The following is a 21,161-nucleotide window of genomic DNA, read 5'->3' as shown; positions in this document are numbered from 1 at the left end:
AGGAGCTACTGCGAAAGAGGTGCTGATTCTAAGACCTTGATCCTCTAAAAATGGTTTGGGGCAGTTAGAGAGTCTCTACCTTAGCTTTCCCAGCCTCCTGAATAAGTGAGAGTCCCTGCGGTAAGCAGAATAGTCCCCTAAATGTCCACATCTTAATCCCTGGAACTTGTGAATATGTTCTGTTACCTGGCAAAGGGGGAAGAAAGTAAGGTAGCTGGTAGAATTAAAGTTGCCAATCATCTGGCTTTAAGGAGAGTGTCCTGGGTTATCCAGGTGGGCCCAACAGAATCACAAGGGTCCTTTCAACGGGGAAGAGGTAAGAGTCAATACCAGAGTTACGCAACGTGGGAAAGGCTTGTTGCTGGCTCTGAAGATGGCAGGGGGCCCTTAGAAGCTAAAATCCCCTCATTTTAGCCAAGTGAGACCCACATCAGACTTCTGACGTCCAGAATCATAAGATGTAAATTTGTGCTGTTTTAAGTCGCTAAATTTGTAAGTAATCTGCTGTGGCGGCCACGGGAAATGAATACGGTCACAGATGGTTCCTTCTAGGCCTGCGAACCCCTAAAGGGCTCAGGAGCATCCAGAGACCACTCTTACCATCCCATCCCCTACTACATTTGGAGCAGTATTGTTTACATGTATTCACTCACCCTTTTAGCAGATACCTTCTGAGAACCTGCCGTATGTCAGACCTGGCACTAGGTCCTGGGGACGCAGCGGTGGAACAGGACAGGCAGGCCCCCTGCCCTCATGGAGCTCAAAGGCAGAGTGGATTCTGATCTTTAACAGATATTTACAGAGGATGATCATAGAAACACTTTTATGGAGCCTACTGTGCCAGCCCTTCCCATCTATCAACTCGTTCAATCCTCACAATCACCCATGAGGGAGGTACTGGTTATCACCCCCATTTTACAGATGAGGGAATTGAGGCACAGAGCTGGGCGGTGGTGGACCAGATTTGGAATCCAAGCAGTTTTATACACTCTTCTGGTTTGCATTTAAAATGCCAGGGGATGGAGATCGTCCCAGAGAAGAAGTAGGTATGACCGTGGTCCCCAAGATGTCCCTCTGGCCTAGAGAATGACAAACCCCCATTTAGAGCAGGTGCCTGTGATTTTGAGAAGGTGGGTGTGAAAGTAAATGCTAAACAGTGTCCCTGAGCCCTTGGTACCCGTTGTGCAAAATAAGCACCACCAGATCCACTGGAGCCTGAGGCTGGGGCCGCACCTTTCTCCAGGCTTGGCAGGGACTCCACGCCTGAGCCCGAGCAGGGCAAGCCAGCGACGGGCAACAGGCCCTTACTGACTGTTCATTCTCAGCGCACACAGGCTGCCCATTTAAACGCTGATCCAATACTACTGTCCATTGGGTAAGCTCATCGAGATTTCACAGGCTGACGCTCACTCAGCAAGAGACAGGCACGACACACATGAGCTCATTTATTCCAGCAACAGCCTGCAATCCCAGACCCATTCATCCCTGCGCAATATTCCCCAAGGGGTGGAGGCAGAAAGGTGGCGAGGCTTCCTGCTGGGGGGAGGGGGAGGTGAGCCACAGGTGCCGCCGCAGAGTTGCGAGGGGGCTGCTGTGTATGGTGGCTGCTGCCCTGGGAGCCTGGCGGGGCGGCAGCACCCCTCGATGTGCCCCTCCAACACGCCGCTCCTTAACCTCTCGGGGCCTGAGTTTCCACATCCATAAAGTAAGGAACAATAATAGTACCTGCCGGGGGCGGGGGCGGGAGGGGCGGGGGAGGGATAAATTGGAAGACTGGGCACTACTATATATAAAATACATAACTAATGGGGACCTGCTATATAGCACAGGGAACTCTTCTCCATACTCTGTAATGACCTATACGGGAAAAGAATCTAAAAAAGAGTGGATATATGTATATGTAGAGCTGATTCAATTTGCTGTACAGCAGAAAATAACACAACATTGTAAATCAACTCTACTCCGATAAAAGTTTTAAAAAAATAAAAATAAAACCATGTTTTGTGAATGCAAAAAAAAAAAAAGTACCTGCCTGATGGGATCAGGGAGGCGTAAGTGAGACAATATGAAGTGTTTTGCTGGGCAGCTGGCACCTAATGACCACAGACTCGGCGTGAGCCGTGTTTATGTCGGTCAGAGTCCTATTAAAATCCCCACGATGGCTCTGAGAGAAGCGACCGGTACTGTCTCTATTTTACAGATGAGGACTCTAAGGCTCCCAGAAGGCCCAGAACTTGCCCATGGACTGGCAAGCCAAGGGCCTGGGCAGGATTCACACCCAGGACTTAAGACTGGGCTCTTCTCACAACTCTGCCTCTAGCTCAGACACTCCGAGTTTATACATGGTCTGGATTTGAACACTAGGTCTCCAGCGCTAGCCCATGGTCTCTTTGAAACCGAGGACTCTACGAGTGAGGTACTGCTATCATGCCCATTTTACAGATAGAGAAACTCAGGCACAGAGAGTCTGAGTGATGTGCCCAAGGTCACAGAGCTGGGTGGTAGTGGATTCAGATTTGGAACGCAGGCAGCCTATCACTCTACCAGACTGTATCTAAACTATACGCTGTGCTATCATACAGACTGCGTACGATGCAGCACTCCTCCCCATCAAAGCTCACTTGTGGATGCCGCTCCAGGCCAAACAGCAAACAGTACCGACGTCCGGCTGAGCTCAGGACCGTTGTCACCACCCTCTGCATTATTACCACCATCACCATCAAAGAAAACCCGATTCCTGACATTTATCAAGCACCTTTTATATCTCCACGCCCTTTACCATTCATCCCTTGGCCCCTCTGACTTCAGCCCAGCCCAGACAGGGAGCAAAGGCAGGGAAGATAGCCACGGTGTGCAGGGGCTGAAACTGCCCAAGGCCCAGAGTTATCTGGGAGCAGATGAGACTCTGCGCTCGGCTCTGCCACCTCCCAGGCTGGGGCCTTTCCCCCGGGCCCCAAATTGCTCATCCTCTAGCATTCGTGGGCGAGGCAAGAGGAAGCCCCCGCCAAAAGGAGGCTGTCTCGCAATGGGGACTTGGGTCAGTTTGCTCACAGGGATGGGGCTCCCCTGAGGGGTCCCCCTTTGTGCTCCTTCTTCGTGTGCTTGGTTTGACCTTTCAGAATGTATATAAACATCAGTGCGTGTGCACAGCCCTACGATACTGGACTGGGGACGTCCAAATCGCAATGTTCCAAGACATCCTTTGGGGGAGGCAGAGGGCCAAGGTGCTGCCCACTAGGCATCTTGTTGGCACATAACAGGTCGGGGAGACTTGGAAGCGGCTCCTTCTGCCCAGTTTCCCCAAACAGCACAGCGTCCTGACCCCAAGGAGAACCCGCTGCCAGAAGGACCACAAAGGGCCCACTCGCGGTGGGCTGGCAAAAATGCACCCAACATGTCTACCATCCAGCCTCGCCCGCAGCTCCAACTGGGTTCTCCGGGCGGCCTCTGCTGAGGCAGAGATGTGGGCGTGGAGGAAACCTGTTAGCTGTCCCTGCGACGAGAGACCCCGCACTGCAGCATCAAGGGGAGGTGGGGAAGAATGGCCTTGAACAGGAAACAAACGTCCCCAGTGAGACTAGTCCTCAGGGAATCAGCCACACGGGACAAACTGAGGCGTGGTCCAGAGGATGTCCTTCATCTGCAGGGCTCCCCAGGAAGGAGGTCGCAGAACCAGGGGCCCACTTCGTCACATGCCTTTTACCTGCCACTAGACACCCTTGTAGAGTAAACCACACAGAGTGTGGGTGCAGTTCTCTTATCCTCACACACAATTGAGTGGAAAAGTCCCTTTGCATCCGGCTATGTGTACCTGGAGGTGGTGGCTCCCACCTGGGTTTTGTAGGTACACCTGTGGTGCTCAGACTGGGCAAACGCAGGTGAACAGCCACGTTCGCAGGATGCCGTCTTAGCCCGGCTGATTTCCACCTGGGAGGGCTCCATCTCACAGACAGGCACGCACCCACTGTCATCTTGGCTGAAGAGCATTAGAAAGCCAGGCCGTGTCAAACGCCCAAGCAGAATAAATGCGGCTTACCCACATCCTCCGATACCTGCTGGAATTCCGAGGGGGCCTGGGTTGGAAGTAACCACAGCCTGGCCTGTGTTTGAAGAGGCTGAGCGCCTAGAACAGCGCGGCCAGGCTGGTTGACAAGGCACAGTTGGAGATCCGTGGCTCCCAGGAGAGCCTAAGAATGCCTTCTCTCTGGGTCCTCACGGCTCAGCCACAGGAATGAGGGGCTGGGGTCCTTTAGCGAGCGCACTTTCTCATTTATCTTGGGGTCCTATAGCAGGAGGTAGGAAGGGAATCAGGGCATGCTTGCACAAAACAATAGAAGACTGTCCCCTAAAATAACAACCCCCTGCCCCCAGGGCTGATGAGAAGTACGCAGCCACGCTGCTCAGAGCTCAGATTGGCATCACCCCATAACATGAGAGAAACGGCCCCCATCCATTCAGCCCAGGAGAAAAGGCCATTTGTCCCCGTGAGGAGAGAGGAGAGGTTTAAAGAATGATGACGTCAGCTTAAAGAACGTACATGCAGTGTCAGAGGGACTGTGGAGGGCACCAGGCTCTGGCTAACCAGGATTCCTCCGGGCCACGAGTTCTGAGGGTTAACAGCGGATCACTGCAGAGTTGCCCAGCTATCTTCACACCAAAAACTTTTCCCCAGGCCTCCGGAATTCAGTGGCTCTGGGAGAAGGTGGCTGTGTGGGCTTTGGAACCAGACAGACCTGGATTTTTATCTCAGCTCCACTACCTTCTACCTGTGTGACCTTGGACATGTTACCTAACCTCTCTGGGTCCTAAGAAGCTCTCGGTGTGACTCTTCCATCCTAACAACTCATTCCTGACCCCACCCAGCCCAACCTTCATTTACCCCCACACCCAATCAACACACTTCCCACAAGACTCAGCTTTCCCTGAGATATTCCTTTCCTACCTACGTCTGGTGCCCACCATCCCGTCCCTCCCATAAAGTTAATTTTTGGGGTCAGAGAAAGCACCAGGTAGACCACGCTGAAGTTTCAAGAAAGATTTTTCCATCTATGGTGGCTTCCCGTTTTTCCTTGTTGGAGAGAGACGGGACAAACAGATCCTGAGCCTAAGACGAACTCAGGACCAAGCGACGCAAGGTTTTCATCAAGGTTCTGTGCTTTAGTTGTTTCCTTTTAAAGTTGTTTCCCAAAGCATCCCTCATCGGCAGAGTCTGGATGCCAACTCGACTTTGCCCTCTTAAGTCCCTTTTAGATTCACCCTTGAAGGCACTGCTTAAAAAATGACACGTGGCTGAGAAGAGAATAAACTTCTCCTTTCCCACTTCCGCCACCGCCCTCCACCCCCAGATTTGGATTCAATTATAAACTGTCTGATGTTGTCCTTGGGTCCTTCCCAAGATTAATTGTAAAATCAACACTAAGGGCATTAAAAAAAAAAAAAAAAAAGAACCTGGCTGTTTATTCACAGAGGAAGAAAAGAGGGGATGATTTCTAATGCTGTTTTCTACTGTCTTCTTGTAACATCCTCGCCAGAAGCTTCAGGATAAATGTGCCAGCAAACAGATCAAAACTCCAGTGTAATTCCGCAACATCAACTTTCTATTTTTCTTAAAAGCGTTTGCTATTTATTTGGATATATAACCTATTCAAATGGTGTCTCGGTGGGGCAAGAAAATACTGGGACCTCCTACAAAAGAAGCTCATCAATAAACAAGTGAAAAAATTCAAATCCATTTGGAAACTTCAGGCACCGTTTGACAAGGAACATCTATCTTTAAAAAGCATTTATGGGGCATCTCAGGAAATGTATGCAGTGGACAAGCTCATCTTGGCATGAATACGGTTTTACTGAACACGACACGGCTGCTCCAGGGAAGATGTGAGAATATGATCTCCCTCCCCTGCAAATATTTTATAATTGTCTCAGGATACTGAAATGGAAGTTTCCAATGAAGCACGAAGCTACATTATACATAAGGTGGCTCAATACAAAGCAGGTACTGGACTATAGGCAGACTTTGCAAAGGAGGCACCAAGTGCTGAGTGGCCGAACTCTTAACCCGACCCACAATCCCACCCAGCCTTGCCCACGTCAACACAAAAGAGTGGAGTTTTAGGAGACGGGAAAGATTTTAGAGTGGTTTACCGGAGAGAGCTGCTGAACCGCCAAAATCCCACCTGCAAACACACCCAAGTGAGAGGGCTGGGAGGTTTCTCCCTTCATCTTTTTTTTTTTTTTCGGTACGCGGGCCTCTCACTGTTGTGGCCTCTCCCGTTGCGGAGCACAGGCTCCGGACGTGCAGGCTCAGCGGCCATGGCTCACGGGCCCAGCCGCTCCGCGGCATGTGGGATCTTCCTGTACCGGGGCACGAACCCGCGTCCCCTGGCATCCGCAGGCGGACTCTCAACCACTAGGCCACCAGGGAAGCCCCTCCCCCTTCATCTTAAATTGAGGGAGGTTGGCTTTGAAATCACCAAAGAATTTAATATATGTGCCTCCCCACCATTTATGGGGCCACATCTACTCAATGTCTGAGGCTCAAATCTGCCACTTCCTAGCAGCTTTGACAACAAACAACGCTTGCTGAACTGGAGAGCAGCCCGCCCTCTCAGACTTCATCAGGGAAGAGATGGATGTGGCTTCCCAAGGACCAGAGGGGGGCCCCACTCAAGGAGGGCCCTCAAGGCTCATCCCTTGCATGGTACCCATGCCACACATGGACCACCTGCATGGTAACTATGGAATTCCCAATCGTGAGAAACGAGGTGGCAGCAACAAACTGGAACAGAGCCTCGTTATGGAAAATGAAGGTGAGAGATCCTTAGGGACAGAGAAGTCTCCAAACAACCCACGAAACAGAGACCCTGCTGGAAGCATCTGCTGGGTCTAGAGAGAGACAAGGCCAACTCAAGACTGCGTAATTCATGCAAGAATCTTCTTGCGTCTTTCCCACTCCTCCCGCCCCCCTCACTTAAAAGCTCAAGACAGAGACAGCGCAGATCCTGACCCAGCTGTTCCCCAGCTGCAGGAGCAGGCCAGCTGAGTGGGAGGGAGAGGGCTCGACTTTAAATGAAAAATCAAAAACTCGCTTTTTTGAAATAAAATTCGCATGCCATACAACTCACCCATTTCAAGTGTCCTGTTCAATGGGTTTCAATATTCACAGAATTGGACATCCATCATCACGATTCATTTGAGGACATTTTCATTACCTCAAAAAGAAACCCCGTACCTATCAGTGCTCTCCTTAGCTATCACCCTCCAGCCCCTGCCCCCCCCCCCCACAAGCCCTAAGCAATCATTAAACTACTTTCTGCCTCTATGGATTTGCCGATTCTGGACATTTCACAAAACTGGAATCATACAGTATGTGGTTCTCTGTGATGGCTTCTAAATGAAAGAACCATACATGCTGACCAGACATCCCAGCCCTGCAACTTTCTGGGTTCTTCGACAGCCCCTTCCTCCGAGGGAAGTGGTAAGGATTAAATGAGATGTGGTCAGTTAACCACTGTGTTTGAACCAGTTCACTCAGCCTCCCCCAGCTCTGCCCTGAACTGGCAGAGAAACAAATCTCCCAGCATGCCTGGCAGTGGCAGTGTCATGATTCAGATAACATCTGAAAACCTCTATGAGGGCGGTGTCTATCTCCTTCACTCTCCTGTCCCCAAAGGCACCCAAAGGCATGAGCCGCGCATATGTCAGAGACTCAATAATTTGTTGGCTGATGACAGAGGGAAGCAGAGGGGATGCCGTGGAGTCCACGGGGGCACGTGGCGGGTCTGTGGGCAGTGCAGTTCACGGGCTCCCCACACATGGACTTGGGCTTGGGATGGCCAGGGGGCAGTGCCAGGTGGCAGACAAACTCCGCTGCTTTCTGCTTACGTTTTATGCATTTCTTCATTTTTCAGTTTCTTTGTCACTGACACCTGCTGCTCTGTATTGTTCTGGAGGCAAAATGTAAGGCAGAAGATACCTGGGATGTGTTATTCCTCCCCACCCTGGCTGCTCTGTTGGGACGTGCCTTGTCCTTGGACCAGGACCGCCATCCCACTCCATCCTGGTGACCTTTCTCTTTCCCTACGTTCACGACTCTTGTCATCTCCTCCCCTATGGCCAGAGGCCATGAAACTATGAAGGTGAAAATGACACAACCTTTTCAACTGATGTGCCCCAGGGAGACCCCAGGGGGCGCCAATGCAGGTAACATGGGATCCTTATACCAGAGCCTTCCAGAGATGGGGAAGCTGCTCTTTATAACACAGGAGTGAGAGTGGATCCATCCCAAAAGTTACAGATGTTATTTCAAAGGAGGGTCTTTAAATGGCAGAGAGAGAGTGGTTTTCCAGGGAGAGCCCAGCCTGGCTTCTGTGTGCTCCCAGAGGACAGCACGGGGTGGTGTGGGGTGGATGGGGGTACGGGGGAAGATGCAGCCTTGGGGGATAGAGTGCGTGACAAGCTTCGTCAGCCACCGTGCCCGCATCCTCCTGTGAATCTTAGTCCCTCCTCTCAAGGCTCCTGTCTTACAAAAGAAACATGGGCCAGGGAGCTGGTCCGACATCACACAGAGGGGCACAGCGGGTCCTGACGCTCCTGCTGGGGCAGCTGGCGAGTACGCCATGCCCGCTCTCAGCTCATTCCACTGCCTCCTGACCCCTGTGAGGTAGGTGTGACCTACCCCAGTTCCCAGGCGAGGGATCAGGCTCTGTGAGATGGAGGGTTCTGACCCAGGTCACTCAGCCAGTCAGTGCGAGTTCAAATGCAAGTCTGTCCCTGCAAAGCCTGTGGACTCGCCCAGCCTGACTACCCGTGGACGCTGGTCAGGGGCAGGCTGGGCTCTGCGGGTGCCCCTGTCTGAGTGCCCGTCTGAAAATGGCCCGGGAGTCTCCACAGTGGAGGGGGACACCGTGCACAAAATGGAAAAAGTAAGGATGTTCCTGAGTGGGTATAAGTGTATGTGTGTGCACGCATGTGCATATTTATAAGGTGTCTGTTTATGTTGTTTCTGTGTCCGTGGATACACCAATGGGTTTGTATCTGTGTGTCACTGTGTACATATATGTTTGTATCTATAGATATATATTTGTGAGTATTACTGTGTGTTCATGTCTGTGTGTACGAGTGTGTGTTTGTGTGTGTACAGAGTGTTTATGTGTCTGGGTGCATGTGTGTATGTGTCAGTGTGTGCTTGTATGTGGCTGGGTGTGTATCTGCGTGACTGTGTATATGGGTGTGCGAGTGTGTAAATAACCCCATGCGTGTCAGGAGAGACTTAGGAGATTGGGTCCCCTCTGCAGCAGAAAATTATTCATTTTTTTCAGTTAATAGGAAACAAAGGAATCTTTTCTTAAAGTTTGGCTTTGGGGCCCCAGAATGTAAACTTTATGTAACTATGTTTACAGTCTCTGAGGGAAGAATGTGCCTTTTGAAGATCGAGCCTGAGAAAACTTAGAATTCACTGTTGAGTTTCAAACTTTTCTGACTACTCCACAGTGAGAAATAAAGTATGTCATTGCATGTATATGGGATATATGTACATGCATGTATACATTTTTCTTAAAACAATACTGACCCTTACCATGTGTAATGCACTCTGATACTTTAAATTCTTTTCTATTTCATTTTTTTAAACGCCAGCTAAACTTATGTCGCAACCCACCAATGGGACATGACCTGCAGTTTGAAAAACACTGGTCTACAGTGATTCCTCCCCCAGCTCTATATAAAGCAATTTCATCCATCCATTTACCAAACAAACATAGAGCGGTTACTATGTGCCAACTACTTGTCTAGGTTCTTGGGAAACAAGTTTCCTGCCCTCCTGGCACTTTCATTCTAAAGGAGAAAATAAACCACAAACCCCAAAACACTTAAAATAATGTCAGGTGGCGACAAAATCTCTGAAGGTAATTCAGTGGCTGCTCAGAGAGGACTTCCCGGAGGAGGTGACCTGAGTGATGAAAAGGAGCTGGCCATGGCAAGAGGCAGGGGAGAAGGGCTATCCTGTATTTTGTCTCCAGTCTCCACTGTCACAGGTTAGAAACTGACCTTGATTCAGACACCAGTCACGGTTCTGTCTGTCGCTCCCCAGCCCTGCTCTCCCCTCGCCTTTTAGCTGCATGTTGCCCCAAGTGCTCCATATTAGAATTTGGCAGCCCTACACTGGCTCATAGTCATTCTTTCCTGGAACATTTCAAAATAACATTTGGATTCCATATATACGTGTTAGCATACGGTATTTGTTTTTCTCTTTCTGACTTACACACAGACATAGAGAATGGACTTGAGGACACGGGGAGGGGGAAGGATAACTGGGACAAAGTGAGAGAGTGGCACGGACATATATACACTACCGAATGTAAAACAGATAGCTGGTGGGAAGCAGCCGCATAGCACAGGGAGATCAGCTTGGTGCTTTGTGACCACCTGGAGGGGTGGGAGGGAGACGCAAGAGGGAGGAGATATGGGGATGTATGTATACATATAGCTGACTCACTTTGTTATACAGTAGAAACCAACACACCATAGTAAAGTAATTATACTCCAATAAAGATGTTAAAATAAAATAACGCTTGGTCTGATTAATTCTGTTATTAAGACAAACTCCCTGAAGACACAGTCAATCTTGTGGAGGGTGGTTCGATTGCTCAGTAAGGCTCAGAAATGAAGGGGCAGAAGGCCAGGCAATGGGGTTCAGAGAACACGTGTAGGAAAGCTCACGTCAAAAGCAGCAAAGATGGTGGGCATGCCTCCCCCTCGAGGCTGGCATTGCTTCTCCAGGGCTGTCTGCGTGGCCAGCTCCCTCTCTGCCTGGTCAGATTCTTGCTTAAACGCCATCTATTCAGCAAGCCTGCCCTGCATACACTATTTAAACTGCAGCCTTCCCTCCTGACTTACCTATTTGACTTGTTTATCTGGTTACCTGGCTCCTCATCTAGAATGTTAATTCTACAAGGGCCACTTCTATTCCCTAGCTAGTACACAGCCGGTGCTCAAAATAAACAGCTGTTGCATGGGTCAATAACACTCCCATTTACTGCGCACCTGCTATGCTCTGGGCTCTGTACCAACATGGTCTCTAGTGCTCTCAGAAACTGTGCAAGGTGTGTATTATCATTCCCATTCTAGAGATGATAAGATGAAGGCTCAGAGGGACATAATAAATGCAGTGAGTAAGTGACAGATTTGGAGCTGAAACCTGGGTCTCCCTGACTTCAAACCCACCATGATGCTCTCACTCACAAAATAAGAACGTTGCATACTAAGCGAAGTAAGTCAGAAAGAGAAAGATAAATACCATATGATATCACTCATATATGGAATCTAAACTGCAACACAAATGAACGTATCTACAAAACAAAAACAGACTCACAGACATAGAGGACAGACTTGTGGTTGCCAAGGGGGAGGTGAGAGGGGGAAGGGAAGGACTGCAAGTTTGGGACTAGCAGAGGCAAACTATTATCTATAGGATGGATAGATACCAAGGTCCTACTGTATAGCACTGGGAACCATATTCAATATCCTGTGGTAAACCATCATGGAAAAGAACGTGAACAAGAATACATATATGTATAACTGAGTCACTTTGCACCACAGCACAAGTTAACACAACACTGCAGACCAACAGTACTTCAATACAATTTTTTCAAAATAAGAATGTTGCATAAACCAGATGACCCACACCAAGGTCCTTCCAAAAGCAAGCTCCGGGGGCACAGAGCGTGGTTCTTTGTTTTGCCTAAAAAGGGCGTGTGGTGCATCAGCAGCAGAGATGCTTCTCTGACCAACAGCTGGTCAGCTCCTCCTCCTCCGAGGGCAGTTTCATGGTGTAGTTTTATTTATAAGCAGTTTCCATGCGCTTGTTTTCCAACACACTGGGGCACACGGAACATAAACGGGCAGAAACTCTCATGCACTGAATACCCACTACCGGGTGCCCTGCGGTTGAAGCCGGGCGTGCAGCTCTGCGTGCCTCTCGGGGTGGTCCTAGGGGACAAGGGGGCCCTGGGAGGGGACACAACAACCTTCCATTTCCCTCTGTACCTCAGGAACAAACAGCCAAGGTCGAATTAACCAGCAGAGACCTCTGAAGGCTGGCGTTCTGGGACACCAACAGAGTGGTTTTGCTTGGGGACAGGAGCTGCTTCAAATTAGAAGCTACTCTAAACAGCAGATTCACAAGGTTTTTCTGCCCTGGAGAGAGACCAAGAGAGACTCGGGCCACAGCCTTCATCTTCAGACTCTGGCGCAAAAGCTTCCAGTGGAGGGGTCAAGAAAGGAAAGGCCAGAAGCGGTGACAGCCGAGGCAGAAGGTCCCAACGCCCCCCTTCCCTGACCATCGGCAATTCCCAGAATGCTTGGGCAGAGCCTGAGCACCCAAGGTGATGGCAGTCAAGCCCGGCACAAAGGGATCATCTCTGCAGGGGAAGCTGCCTCCATCTGGTCACCTGCTCACTTTCCCCATGGTCTCAGCCACCCCATCAGCTTGGCCAGGGGTTCAATTCCTGCCAGGAGACCTTATCCCTGGCTTTCTTGATGTCTGAGCTTGGAGCCAGGAAGTAAGGGTTAGGCCCTGTGGAAGGGACCCAAGCAGGGGCAGTTCCCCAGGCTGGTGGAGCAGTGAGGGCAGGCAGGAGATCTTGCCTCAGAGGACACAGAAATGATGGGCTCCCAACTGTTTCTCAAACTGTTCAGTTCTCATGGCCTGGACCAGGCGGGGTGTGCACTGCCTCACCTCTACATTTTCAGCTCAACAAACCTTTGAGTTCCCACTTGGTGCAAGGCACTGGGCCAGGCCCTGGACATGTAGCCCATTGACCAACCTGAGTGTCTGCTATGAATTAGACTCCGAGGATCCACGGTAAGAACACAGCAGTAACTAAAAGCTAATGAGCCAGGCACTGTCCTAAATGCTTTTCACATGTTAACTCATTAATCCTCAAAGCATCACAAGTGATTCCTCAGAAGCTAACCACGAGTGTATCTGGGGAAGCAGGACAGAGGCCAGTTGGGCGTGTGCCTGGCGTGTCTGAGGACGCACAGGGAGCCTGGAATGAACGGGGTGGTGAGTGCCAGGCCTCCCAGGCCTCGGGGAGGACCTGGGCCTTCACAGTGAGGTGGAGGTGTGCGTGCAGGAGTGACGTCATCTGACTTATGTTCTAGAACAGCTCTGGCTAAAGCATTAGAATGTTCTTTGGTGGGGAAAAGGGTGGGAGCAAGGATGGTCCAGGCGAGACTGTAGGAACGAGACAGCAGGCGGGGTGGGGAGAAGCCACTGCCTTCCTGGTCTGTTTTGAAGGCAGAGCTGAGAGCAACTGTGTCTTGGCTGAACACGTGGCATGAAAAAAAAGGGTGTCCACACGGGCTCTGAGGATTCTGTCCTGAGCAGCTGGAAGGAGGGGGCTACCAGGCGCCGAGGTGGGAGATGTGAGCTGAGCGGCTTTCGGCGGCTCCTGGCATGTTAAATGTGCAACGTCCAGTGAAGACATCCAAGAAGCAGATGGGGAGACAAGACTGGAGCCCAGGGGACCCATGTGTCAGCCAAATAATGCTCTGAACAGGAACTACCGATGCTTCATTCAACAAATACCCTGTTGTGCACCTACTATGGGCTGGCACTGTTGCAGCGAATGCAGCAGGGAACAAAAAGACAGCCCCAGCCCAGCGAGTTTCCAAGAACCAGCAGGCATGGGAGGGCATGTTGACAAGGCAAGATGCCCAGAGAGCCTGAGCGGCCAGGAGATCAGCCCTGACCACCCACCTGCTGAGCCCCCCAGGTGCCCCGGGGCCCAGGCCCCTCCCTGGGGGCAGCGCCCAGCCACTGCTAGCGCACGAGGAGGAGGCGGACGCCAGGCTCGCATCCCATCTGATCGGTGTCCTATCTGCTGGAATCCATTATCGACTCTCACTGACCCGCTGTCTGCCCTTGGAAAGATATCTAAACTGCGCTGTCTGAGCCAACACCAGCGAGGACGAATAGCAGGGGACCAGTTAATGTTTCCAACATGTTTTAAGACACTGCCGGGGGCAGGGACGATTCAGAGAAGGAGCTGAGGGACCAGGGGAGAGAGACGACCTGCTGCAGTGGGCTGGAGGTCGTTCGACCTCCTGGCACGAAGGGCTGTCTGAGCCCTTCCGGAAGCTTCCTGATGGACCCTGAGGAATCACCTGGGCTCAGTTCTCCAACACCCATCCCATAGGTCTGCAGCTTCGTGTCCGTGTTCAGCGCTCAGGTTCAGGGCCGCCTGGGTTTCTGACCTCGCTAGCTGTGTGACTTTGGGCAAAGGACTCAACCTCTGTGTGCCTCAGTTTCCACATCTATAAATCAGGACTGCTGTGAACTCTCACAGAATTGCTGAGAGGATTCAGTGAAATAGTACAGAGCATGATCTAGAACAATGTCTGTCACAGAGTGAAGCACTCCCCAACTGTTAGCAATTATTATTTACCGAGCGCCTAGAAGGTGCTGGCATTAGGGTGTCTTTGAAGTGGGCCACAGACAACTTGTAAATGGCAGGCAAAGGAGACGCTATCGTGACTTACCCAAGGTGGGGAAACTCTCTCCAAGGATCTCTGAAAATGGAAGAGAGAAGAATTTCTCAGCCTGCTTGTCGAACGAATAAAAGGTGGACGTTTTAGAATCCGCGGTGAGCTTGGCACCCACGTGACCATGAGCTTGGTGCAGCACGTGAACCTGTGGGTCCTGCCCGCCCCAGCCCAGCCTGGCTACCAGCAGTGAGTGTCTGCTGCGTCCACCCTGACCCAACCCCAGGAGACGTCGGCCTGGAGAAACACTGGAGCCCAGGGCTGGGGGAGGGAACCATAGGACAGTCTGTGGCCAGGGTCACATGGCTGTGCCCCTGCCATGTCCCAGCACCGCAGCGGGTGTCAGGCTCCACCTTCCCTGCCCACTGTCACCAGAACTGAACATGCAGACCGGGCTTGGGGCGGCCCAGGTCCCGTCTTCCTGTCTAATTTCCTGCTGCATCCCTGACTTTCCATTCTGAAGTCTCACCTGGAGGGACCTCGCCGGTCTTGCAAAATGCTGACCATTCCTGAATGCTGCACCTTGAGCCTCTGCTAGTCTCCTGCATGATAGGGGGCTCCATTCACCCAGGTAGCTCAGCCCACCATCCCAGCTTTAATCATCACCAGACCCCTCTTATGCTACAAGGACGGCCCACCCACGGTGTGCCTGAGGGGCACGCTTCACAGAAAGTGGCAGTCTCCTGGTTTCAACCTCAGTGATTTGTTTTTGCCTGATTTTCAAGAATGCTGGGGAGGAAAATGTCTTATTATAGGAAAAGAAGATTTTCAGATACATCAGAAGAAATGATCCCATCACTTGAATGGAGAGAAGTGGAGGTGGCAGAAGAAGCAGAGGACCTGTGGGCAGAAAGACTTGAGTTTGGATTCACTTGGTAGTAGGTCAACCTTGGACTCCGCCTTGGAGACTCAGCTTCTCCATGTGTCAAATGAAGTAGTTATAAAGATGAAATGAGACCACACGTGTAACGAACGTGTAACGGGACTAGACTACGGAAGGCATTCAGCATTATTATTATGATTGTTATTGTTGTCCCTGTTACATTTTGCCTGGCCAGCCCCTCTGACTCTCCCGTTTTGAATCTTATGACTGCTTACACCCTTAATCTTTTTGCTATGCCATTTTCCCTAAAAGCTGCTATAATGGGGGGAAAACTTTCTCTCTCTGGAATATGGGGCGATATCCCAATAATGTCTGGCCCAGCGTGGGTATGGAATAAAGGTTTTGAAAATGAAATCAACAGCATAATCATATATATATGAATTATGATATATAATTAATTATATATAATAATATATTACCAGGTGCCACGTACCGTGCTAATTGCTTTGCATACATTCGTTTCATGTAACCCTCTCCATCTTACATGAGTTAATTATTAGCATTTTCCCCACTTTACAGATGAGGAAAATGAGGTACTGGGTTAACCTGCCCCAAGTTACATAACCGGTAAGATGCGGGGGGAGGGATTTGAACCTAGATGATCTTTGTTAATTGCCCTTTTGGCCATCACATGGCCTCATGAATAGGTAATTTTCAGTGCAAATGTAGGAGCGGGAAAACCACCTCACTGATGTTTAATCTGACATTGCTAGAGTTGAGTCATCAATTACGTGTGATGGGATAAATACATTCCAGAAGTTATGTGGGGACAGCTGTCAGAAAGACGGGCGTGGCAGCAAGACTATTCCTGGTTCTAAGTGAGACCAAGAAGCAATCTGGGAAGGGCTACAACAGAAGATGAAATTATAGAGGGTTCCCAGTCAGGCTTCCGACCCCACCACTCAGTAAGCTGGGGACACCATTATTTCCTGCCCCCAGTGAGCAATGTTTTGCAGTCCCTGGAAGTAGAGAACTAAAATCCTTTTTCCAAATCACTGGAGATCTAACTGGAAGCGGAACACAGGGCTCCGGTTACTCGCTTATTTTACACATGAGAAAACCTGAGGCCCAGGGAAGTGAAACAGCTTGTCTGAGGTCCCACAGTAGATAAGAGGAAGCCATGTGTTAGTGATCAACCTCATTCATTCATTCATCCAACAGACACTTAATGAACACCGACTGTCTGAAATTTACCGGGAGGCAAGCACCCTGTTCTCCGTGACTCAACAATCCAGACCGGCGATGTCCCACAGAGATGTAATGCAAGCCGCACTTGTACTTTACAGTGTTCTAGCAGCCACATCAAAAGAGTAAAAAGGGGCTTCCCTGGTGGCGCAGTGGCTGAGAGTCCGCCTGCCGATGCAGGGGATGCGGGTTCGTGCCCCGGTCCGGGAAGATCCCACATGCGGCGGAGCGGCTGGGCCCGTGAGCCGTGGCCGCTGAGCCTGCACATCTGGAGCCTGTGCTCCACAACGGGAGAGGCCACAACAGTGAGAGGGCTGCGTACCACCAAAAAAAAAAAAAAAAAAAGAGTAAAAAGGAACAGGTGAAATCAACAATTTATTTAACTCAGTAGGTCCAAAATATAATTGTTGTAATTAATATTTGACAAATATTAACGAGGGATTTTCCTTTTTGAGGGTACCAAGTCTTTGAAATTCAGTGTGTATTTTACACTTACAGCACGTCTCACTTTGGACTGACTACAGTGAGCTTCTAAAATACAGCCCGGTCATTTATGGTGCCTAATAGGGATTGACCAGATAGCAAGTGAGGACTCTTCTCTAATTCATATGGTCTAGGACAAGCTTGATCTGAATTAGCAAAATCTGAATTAAAGACAACATTTGATAACATTCAGTAGAATTACTTTGAAAAATAGAGTAAACGCAAAAGAGTGCTTGCTTTAGATAAGATTTCCTGATTAAAAAGTCATTGGCACACGCTACGTTAAACTCTTTAAAAACTAATTAATTTTCTTAAGATTAAACAAACCTTCAATCATGTCTCCGGCACTAATTTGCTCAAGAGAAAACTCCCTTAACAAATAATGGACAGTTGGGTGGCAGCGGTACCTGTGCTGAACAGGTAAGTGCAGCAATGAAGGAGTTGGGAGACATTCATTAAAAGCTTTAATCAAGCACCTTCTGTATGCCAGACATGGCCCTCAGCCCTGAGGCTACAGAGGAGAATGAGGATGGGCCATGCTCTGGAAGAGTTTGCACAGTAGCTGGCAAGATGGGTAATGATGTGCAAAGCTCTATGGGAACACAGGAGGGAAAGGATCAGTTCTGCCTCAGAGCACCGGGAAAGCTCCTCAGACAGGAATTGAGCTGAGCCTCAAGCGACCACAAAGTGTTTAACAGGTGGAGACCAGGAACCTTGGCAGAGGGAGTGAGAGCACTGTCACGAGTGTTTGGAGAACTGTGGGCAAGGAGACTGGATGCCTGGGGTGGGGTGGAGAAGGTGGAAAGGATGCTGGGGAAAGAGGCTGGAGCGGGGATGGAGAAATGCCTTGAAGGCCAGGCTAAGGCATTTGGATTCGGTCCAGCAGGTAACAGGAGCCATAACTGTAGTTACAGGGTTGCACATAGCAGGGCTTCAGTCAATGATGGATGAATAAATGGGTTGATAAATGATTGTAGGAAATGAACGGAAGTCTTAAAAGGGGGTGGGGTGGGTATTGAAGCCGGGAAGCCAGTGAGGTTGAGGGGCAGCTGTCCAGCTGAGAGGCGGGTAATGAGACTTGGACCAAGTGCTGACAGTAGACGGGAGATGAAGCACAGATGTTTTCAAATGACCCAGAGGAAGAAAATCCAGAGTTGGTGAAATTGCTGTAGGGGGTCACCCTTCACTTGGCTAAAGCCAATACGCGATGCTGTTGTGCTAGAGGCTGATAAGTCCCAGTTAAAAGAGAAGAGGCTCACGAAGCCAGAACGTCTAAGAGCCCCGTGGAAGGAAGATGCTGAACCTGGGATTTACAAAGCATTCCTTTTCGAGGGCAGGCTGGTGACACTTCTGTGCCAGCTCCTCATTTTTTTTCCTCATTTTACAATTTTTTCAATAGAGGTCATTCATTTGGTAAGACATGCAAAACACCTGCCAAATCAAGTGGCTGGGAGGATACGGGGAAACAGGAGCCCTCGCCCACTGCTGGTGGGTGTCTTGATGCACAGACTGTAGGGAAACTCTTGTACTTGTGCATCTGGAGGTGGAGGTGGACATGCACCAGAATGTTCAAATCAGTGCTGTTTCTAATGACGCCAAATTGGAAGCAACCCATGTTTCTATCTATAGAGACACGGATAAATAAAATGTGGTATGGTCATATGAAGGATAACGATACAGTAATTAAACTAAGAGATCCATGGGGCTGAACCTCAAAACACAAGGTTGAGTGGAACGGGCAAACTGAAGAATAATATATCCGGGATGACAGTACCTATATGAACTGTGGACACACACAGCTATACTATATATCGTATACGGCTACACACAGTAGAAGTTAAAGTGTGAAAACACAGACTGGGATTTACATAGTATATTCATAATAGGAGGCTGAGAGGAGGGAGATGAAGAGGAGGTTCAAAAGAGACTTCTATGTTGATGACGATTTATCTCTATTATATGGCAGACCCATAAAAGAGCTGAAGCAAAGACGCCAAAATGTTATATTCATTAATTTGGGATGGTGAGTAAAAGATTGTTTATTATATCATTTGCTTTATCTTCAAAGAATTTCCAAATTGAGAAAAAGAAAAGAAAGAAAGAGAGGGAGAGGGAGAGAGGGAAGGAGAAAAAAGGTAGAGTGGGTGGGAACCAAGCAGGAGACCTGAGAAACTATTCTGTGAGCCCCACCAACTAGGGTCTTCGCACAGCAGAGGGGGTGCAGATGGTGATTTAACACACCTAGAGGTTCCCTTGGGGTCTATGTTTTGTGTACACTCAGAATGACTGCTCTGGCAAAGGAAAAATAAACTCCTTTCCCACGTGTCCCTTTCTCAGCCCTGCACCACTGCCAAAATAGGGTGGGGGGTGTCACATCATTTATTTACACAAGGTCCTCCGTACATGTACACCTCCACTAATGTTATTCATCCCGTCAGCTCCTCCCAGGCTGTCCCACTGTTCCCAGCAGTCCAGGAACATGACTTCACAGCCAAGTGTCACATCCAAGTCACCCCTGTATGTGGCAACACCGGGTGTGCACAAGAAAGGAGAACTGTGACGGGACACACGAGGGCTGCTTCTGCACAGTGGATGCCTTCCCCCACTTCTGGCCAAGTGCTGTGGGGGAAAAGAACTTTTAAAATGAGTTAATTGTAAGTTAAAGCACAGGAGGGGTAGAATTGAGCACAAGGAAGCATTCTTGTCACTAGTTCCGAAACAAGACTGAAGTAGCTGCCTGGCGCTCCCTTTTCTGCCAGCAACGGTGCCTTAGTCTCTTTTATGTCTCCAGGGCTCTGCAGAGTAGGTGCTTAGGAAATGCTTGCTCGAGAAGTGGAACTACATGGCCACACACACGCACATGCACATACGTGTGTTTGAGAACTATGTTTCTGTTTTCATGAGTTTTCTCTCTCTTAATGGGGCAATGTCACCTAATGATTAACGATGTTGATCCTGGAACAAAACTGCCTAGGTTCTGGGAACAGACATGGCACCTCTCTTTGCTCAGTACCTTCACCTCATAGCATCTTGAAGAGTTGAGCCCTTAGCACAGCAAGATAAGGCCCTTAGCACAGTAGCTGGTACATAAGAAGCACTCACTAACCGTTAGCAATTTTCACTAGTTAGTCCTCACGGCAAACCAGGTGGACAGGCAATACCATGTCCCTTTTACAGATGGGCAAAACTGAGGTTCAAAGCAGTCCTGTTACCTGCTCAAGGTTACACAATTTACTGGTAAGTGACAATGCCAGGATCTGAGGGCAGCTCATCTATCTCCAAAGAACTCCCCATACCCTTCGCTGTTGCAATTTCCCAAGAGCTGATTCAAGGACCAACAATTTCCAGAATCTTCTCTGGCTGCTTTGTCTCCCACCCAACAAAGGGTCTGGTGGGAACTCTCTCAGCCAAGCAGAAGCTCCCGAGTTCTGCGGCGCGGGGTCTGGAATCTGACTCAGGCCTGGGGAACTCTAATTCCCACATCAAAGCTGAGACCTGAAAGATCGTTCTAAGTGCACATAGAGGGCAGAAAGTTCTGAGGCAAAAGGAAGACACCAATGGGCTTTCATCATTCCCCACTCACCCCAGGACTGATGCCAGAGACGAAGGCTTTGGTGACATCTCAGTCTTTTTATCCCAGGAGTTCAAAGAACCTCACACCCATTCTGCCACATTCAGGCTTCATTTTGTCGAAGTAAACATGATCCCAGGTAGAACCCCGGCTGGCGACTCTGGTGAAGGCACATCCTACATCACATTCATTCCCTCCACCACGGCGGCATCAGGGCAGGGGCTTGTGCTCGGAAATGACCACCAAAAACAGACTCACAAAGTACCTGTGAATGGTGTCCTGGCTACCAGGTATAGCTCTGATCTCTCAGAGCCTGGGGCAGTGCCTGGCACAGAATAAGTGTGTGATGAGTGCTGAATAAGAGGAAAGGGGATCTAACCAGTGGATTCTCACTGGGTCTTCACAGCAGCCTCGGGAAGTAGGGGGTTATCATCTGTATTTTACAGGTTTAGGAAACTGAGATCCGGGGAGGGTTAGAGGTTTGTCAGAGCC

General features: G+C 49.7%; 1 protein-coding gene across 10 annotated transcripts in view; it reads right to left on the bottom strand.

Annotated features, from left to right (window-relative positions):
- CHST11 (carbohydrate sulfotransferase 11) overlaps window positions 1–21,161 on the bottom strand; it is a 284,429-nt gene that overhangs the window by 52,417 nt on the left and 210,851 nt on the right. For 5 of the 10 annotated variants that reach the window (XM_022599894.3, XM_022599895.3, XM_022599898.2 and 2 more), the window contains exon 3: window positions 14,545–14,574. The exons of the other annotated variants lie outside the window; for them this stretch is intronic. In XM_022599894.3, the coding sequence (XP_022455602.1) occupies window positions 14,545–14,574 (30 nt within the window). The remainder of the gene's footprint in view (window positions 1–14,544; window positions 14,575–21,161) is intronic. 10 annotated transcript variants of the gene reach the window in all.

This window comes from Delphinapterus leucas, chromosome 11, assembly GCF_059928025.1.
Source record: "Delphinapterus leucas isolate spDelLeu-1000000601 "Yukka" chromosome 11, BTC_Dleu_Yukka2, whole genome shotgun sequence".
Classification (NCBI taxonomy): Eukaryota; Metazoa; Chordata; class Mammalia; order Artiodactyla; family Monodontidae; genus Delphinapterus; species Delphinapterus leucas.
Note: the sequence above shows the minus strand (reverse complement) of the source record. Positions and strands in the feature narration are given on the sequence as shown.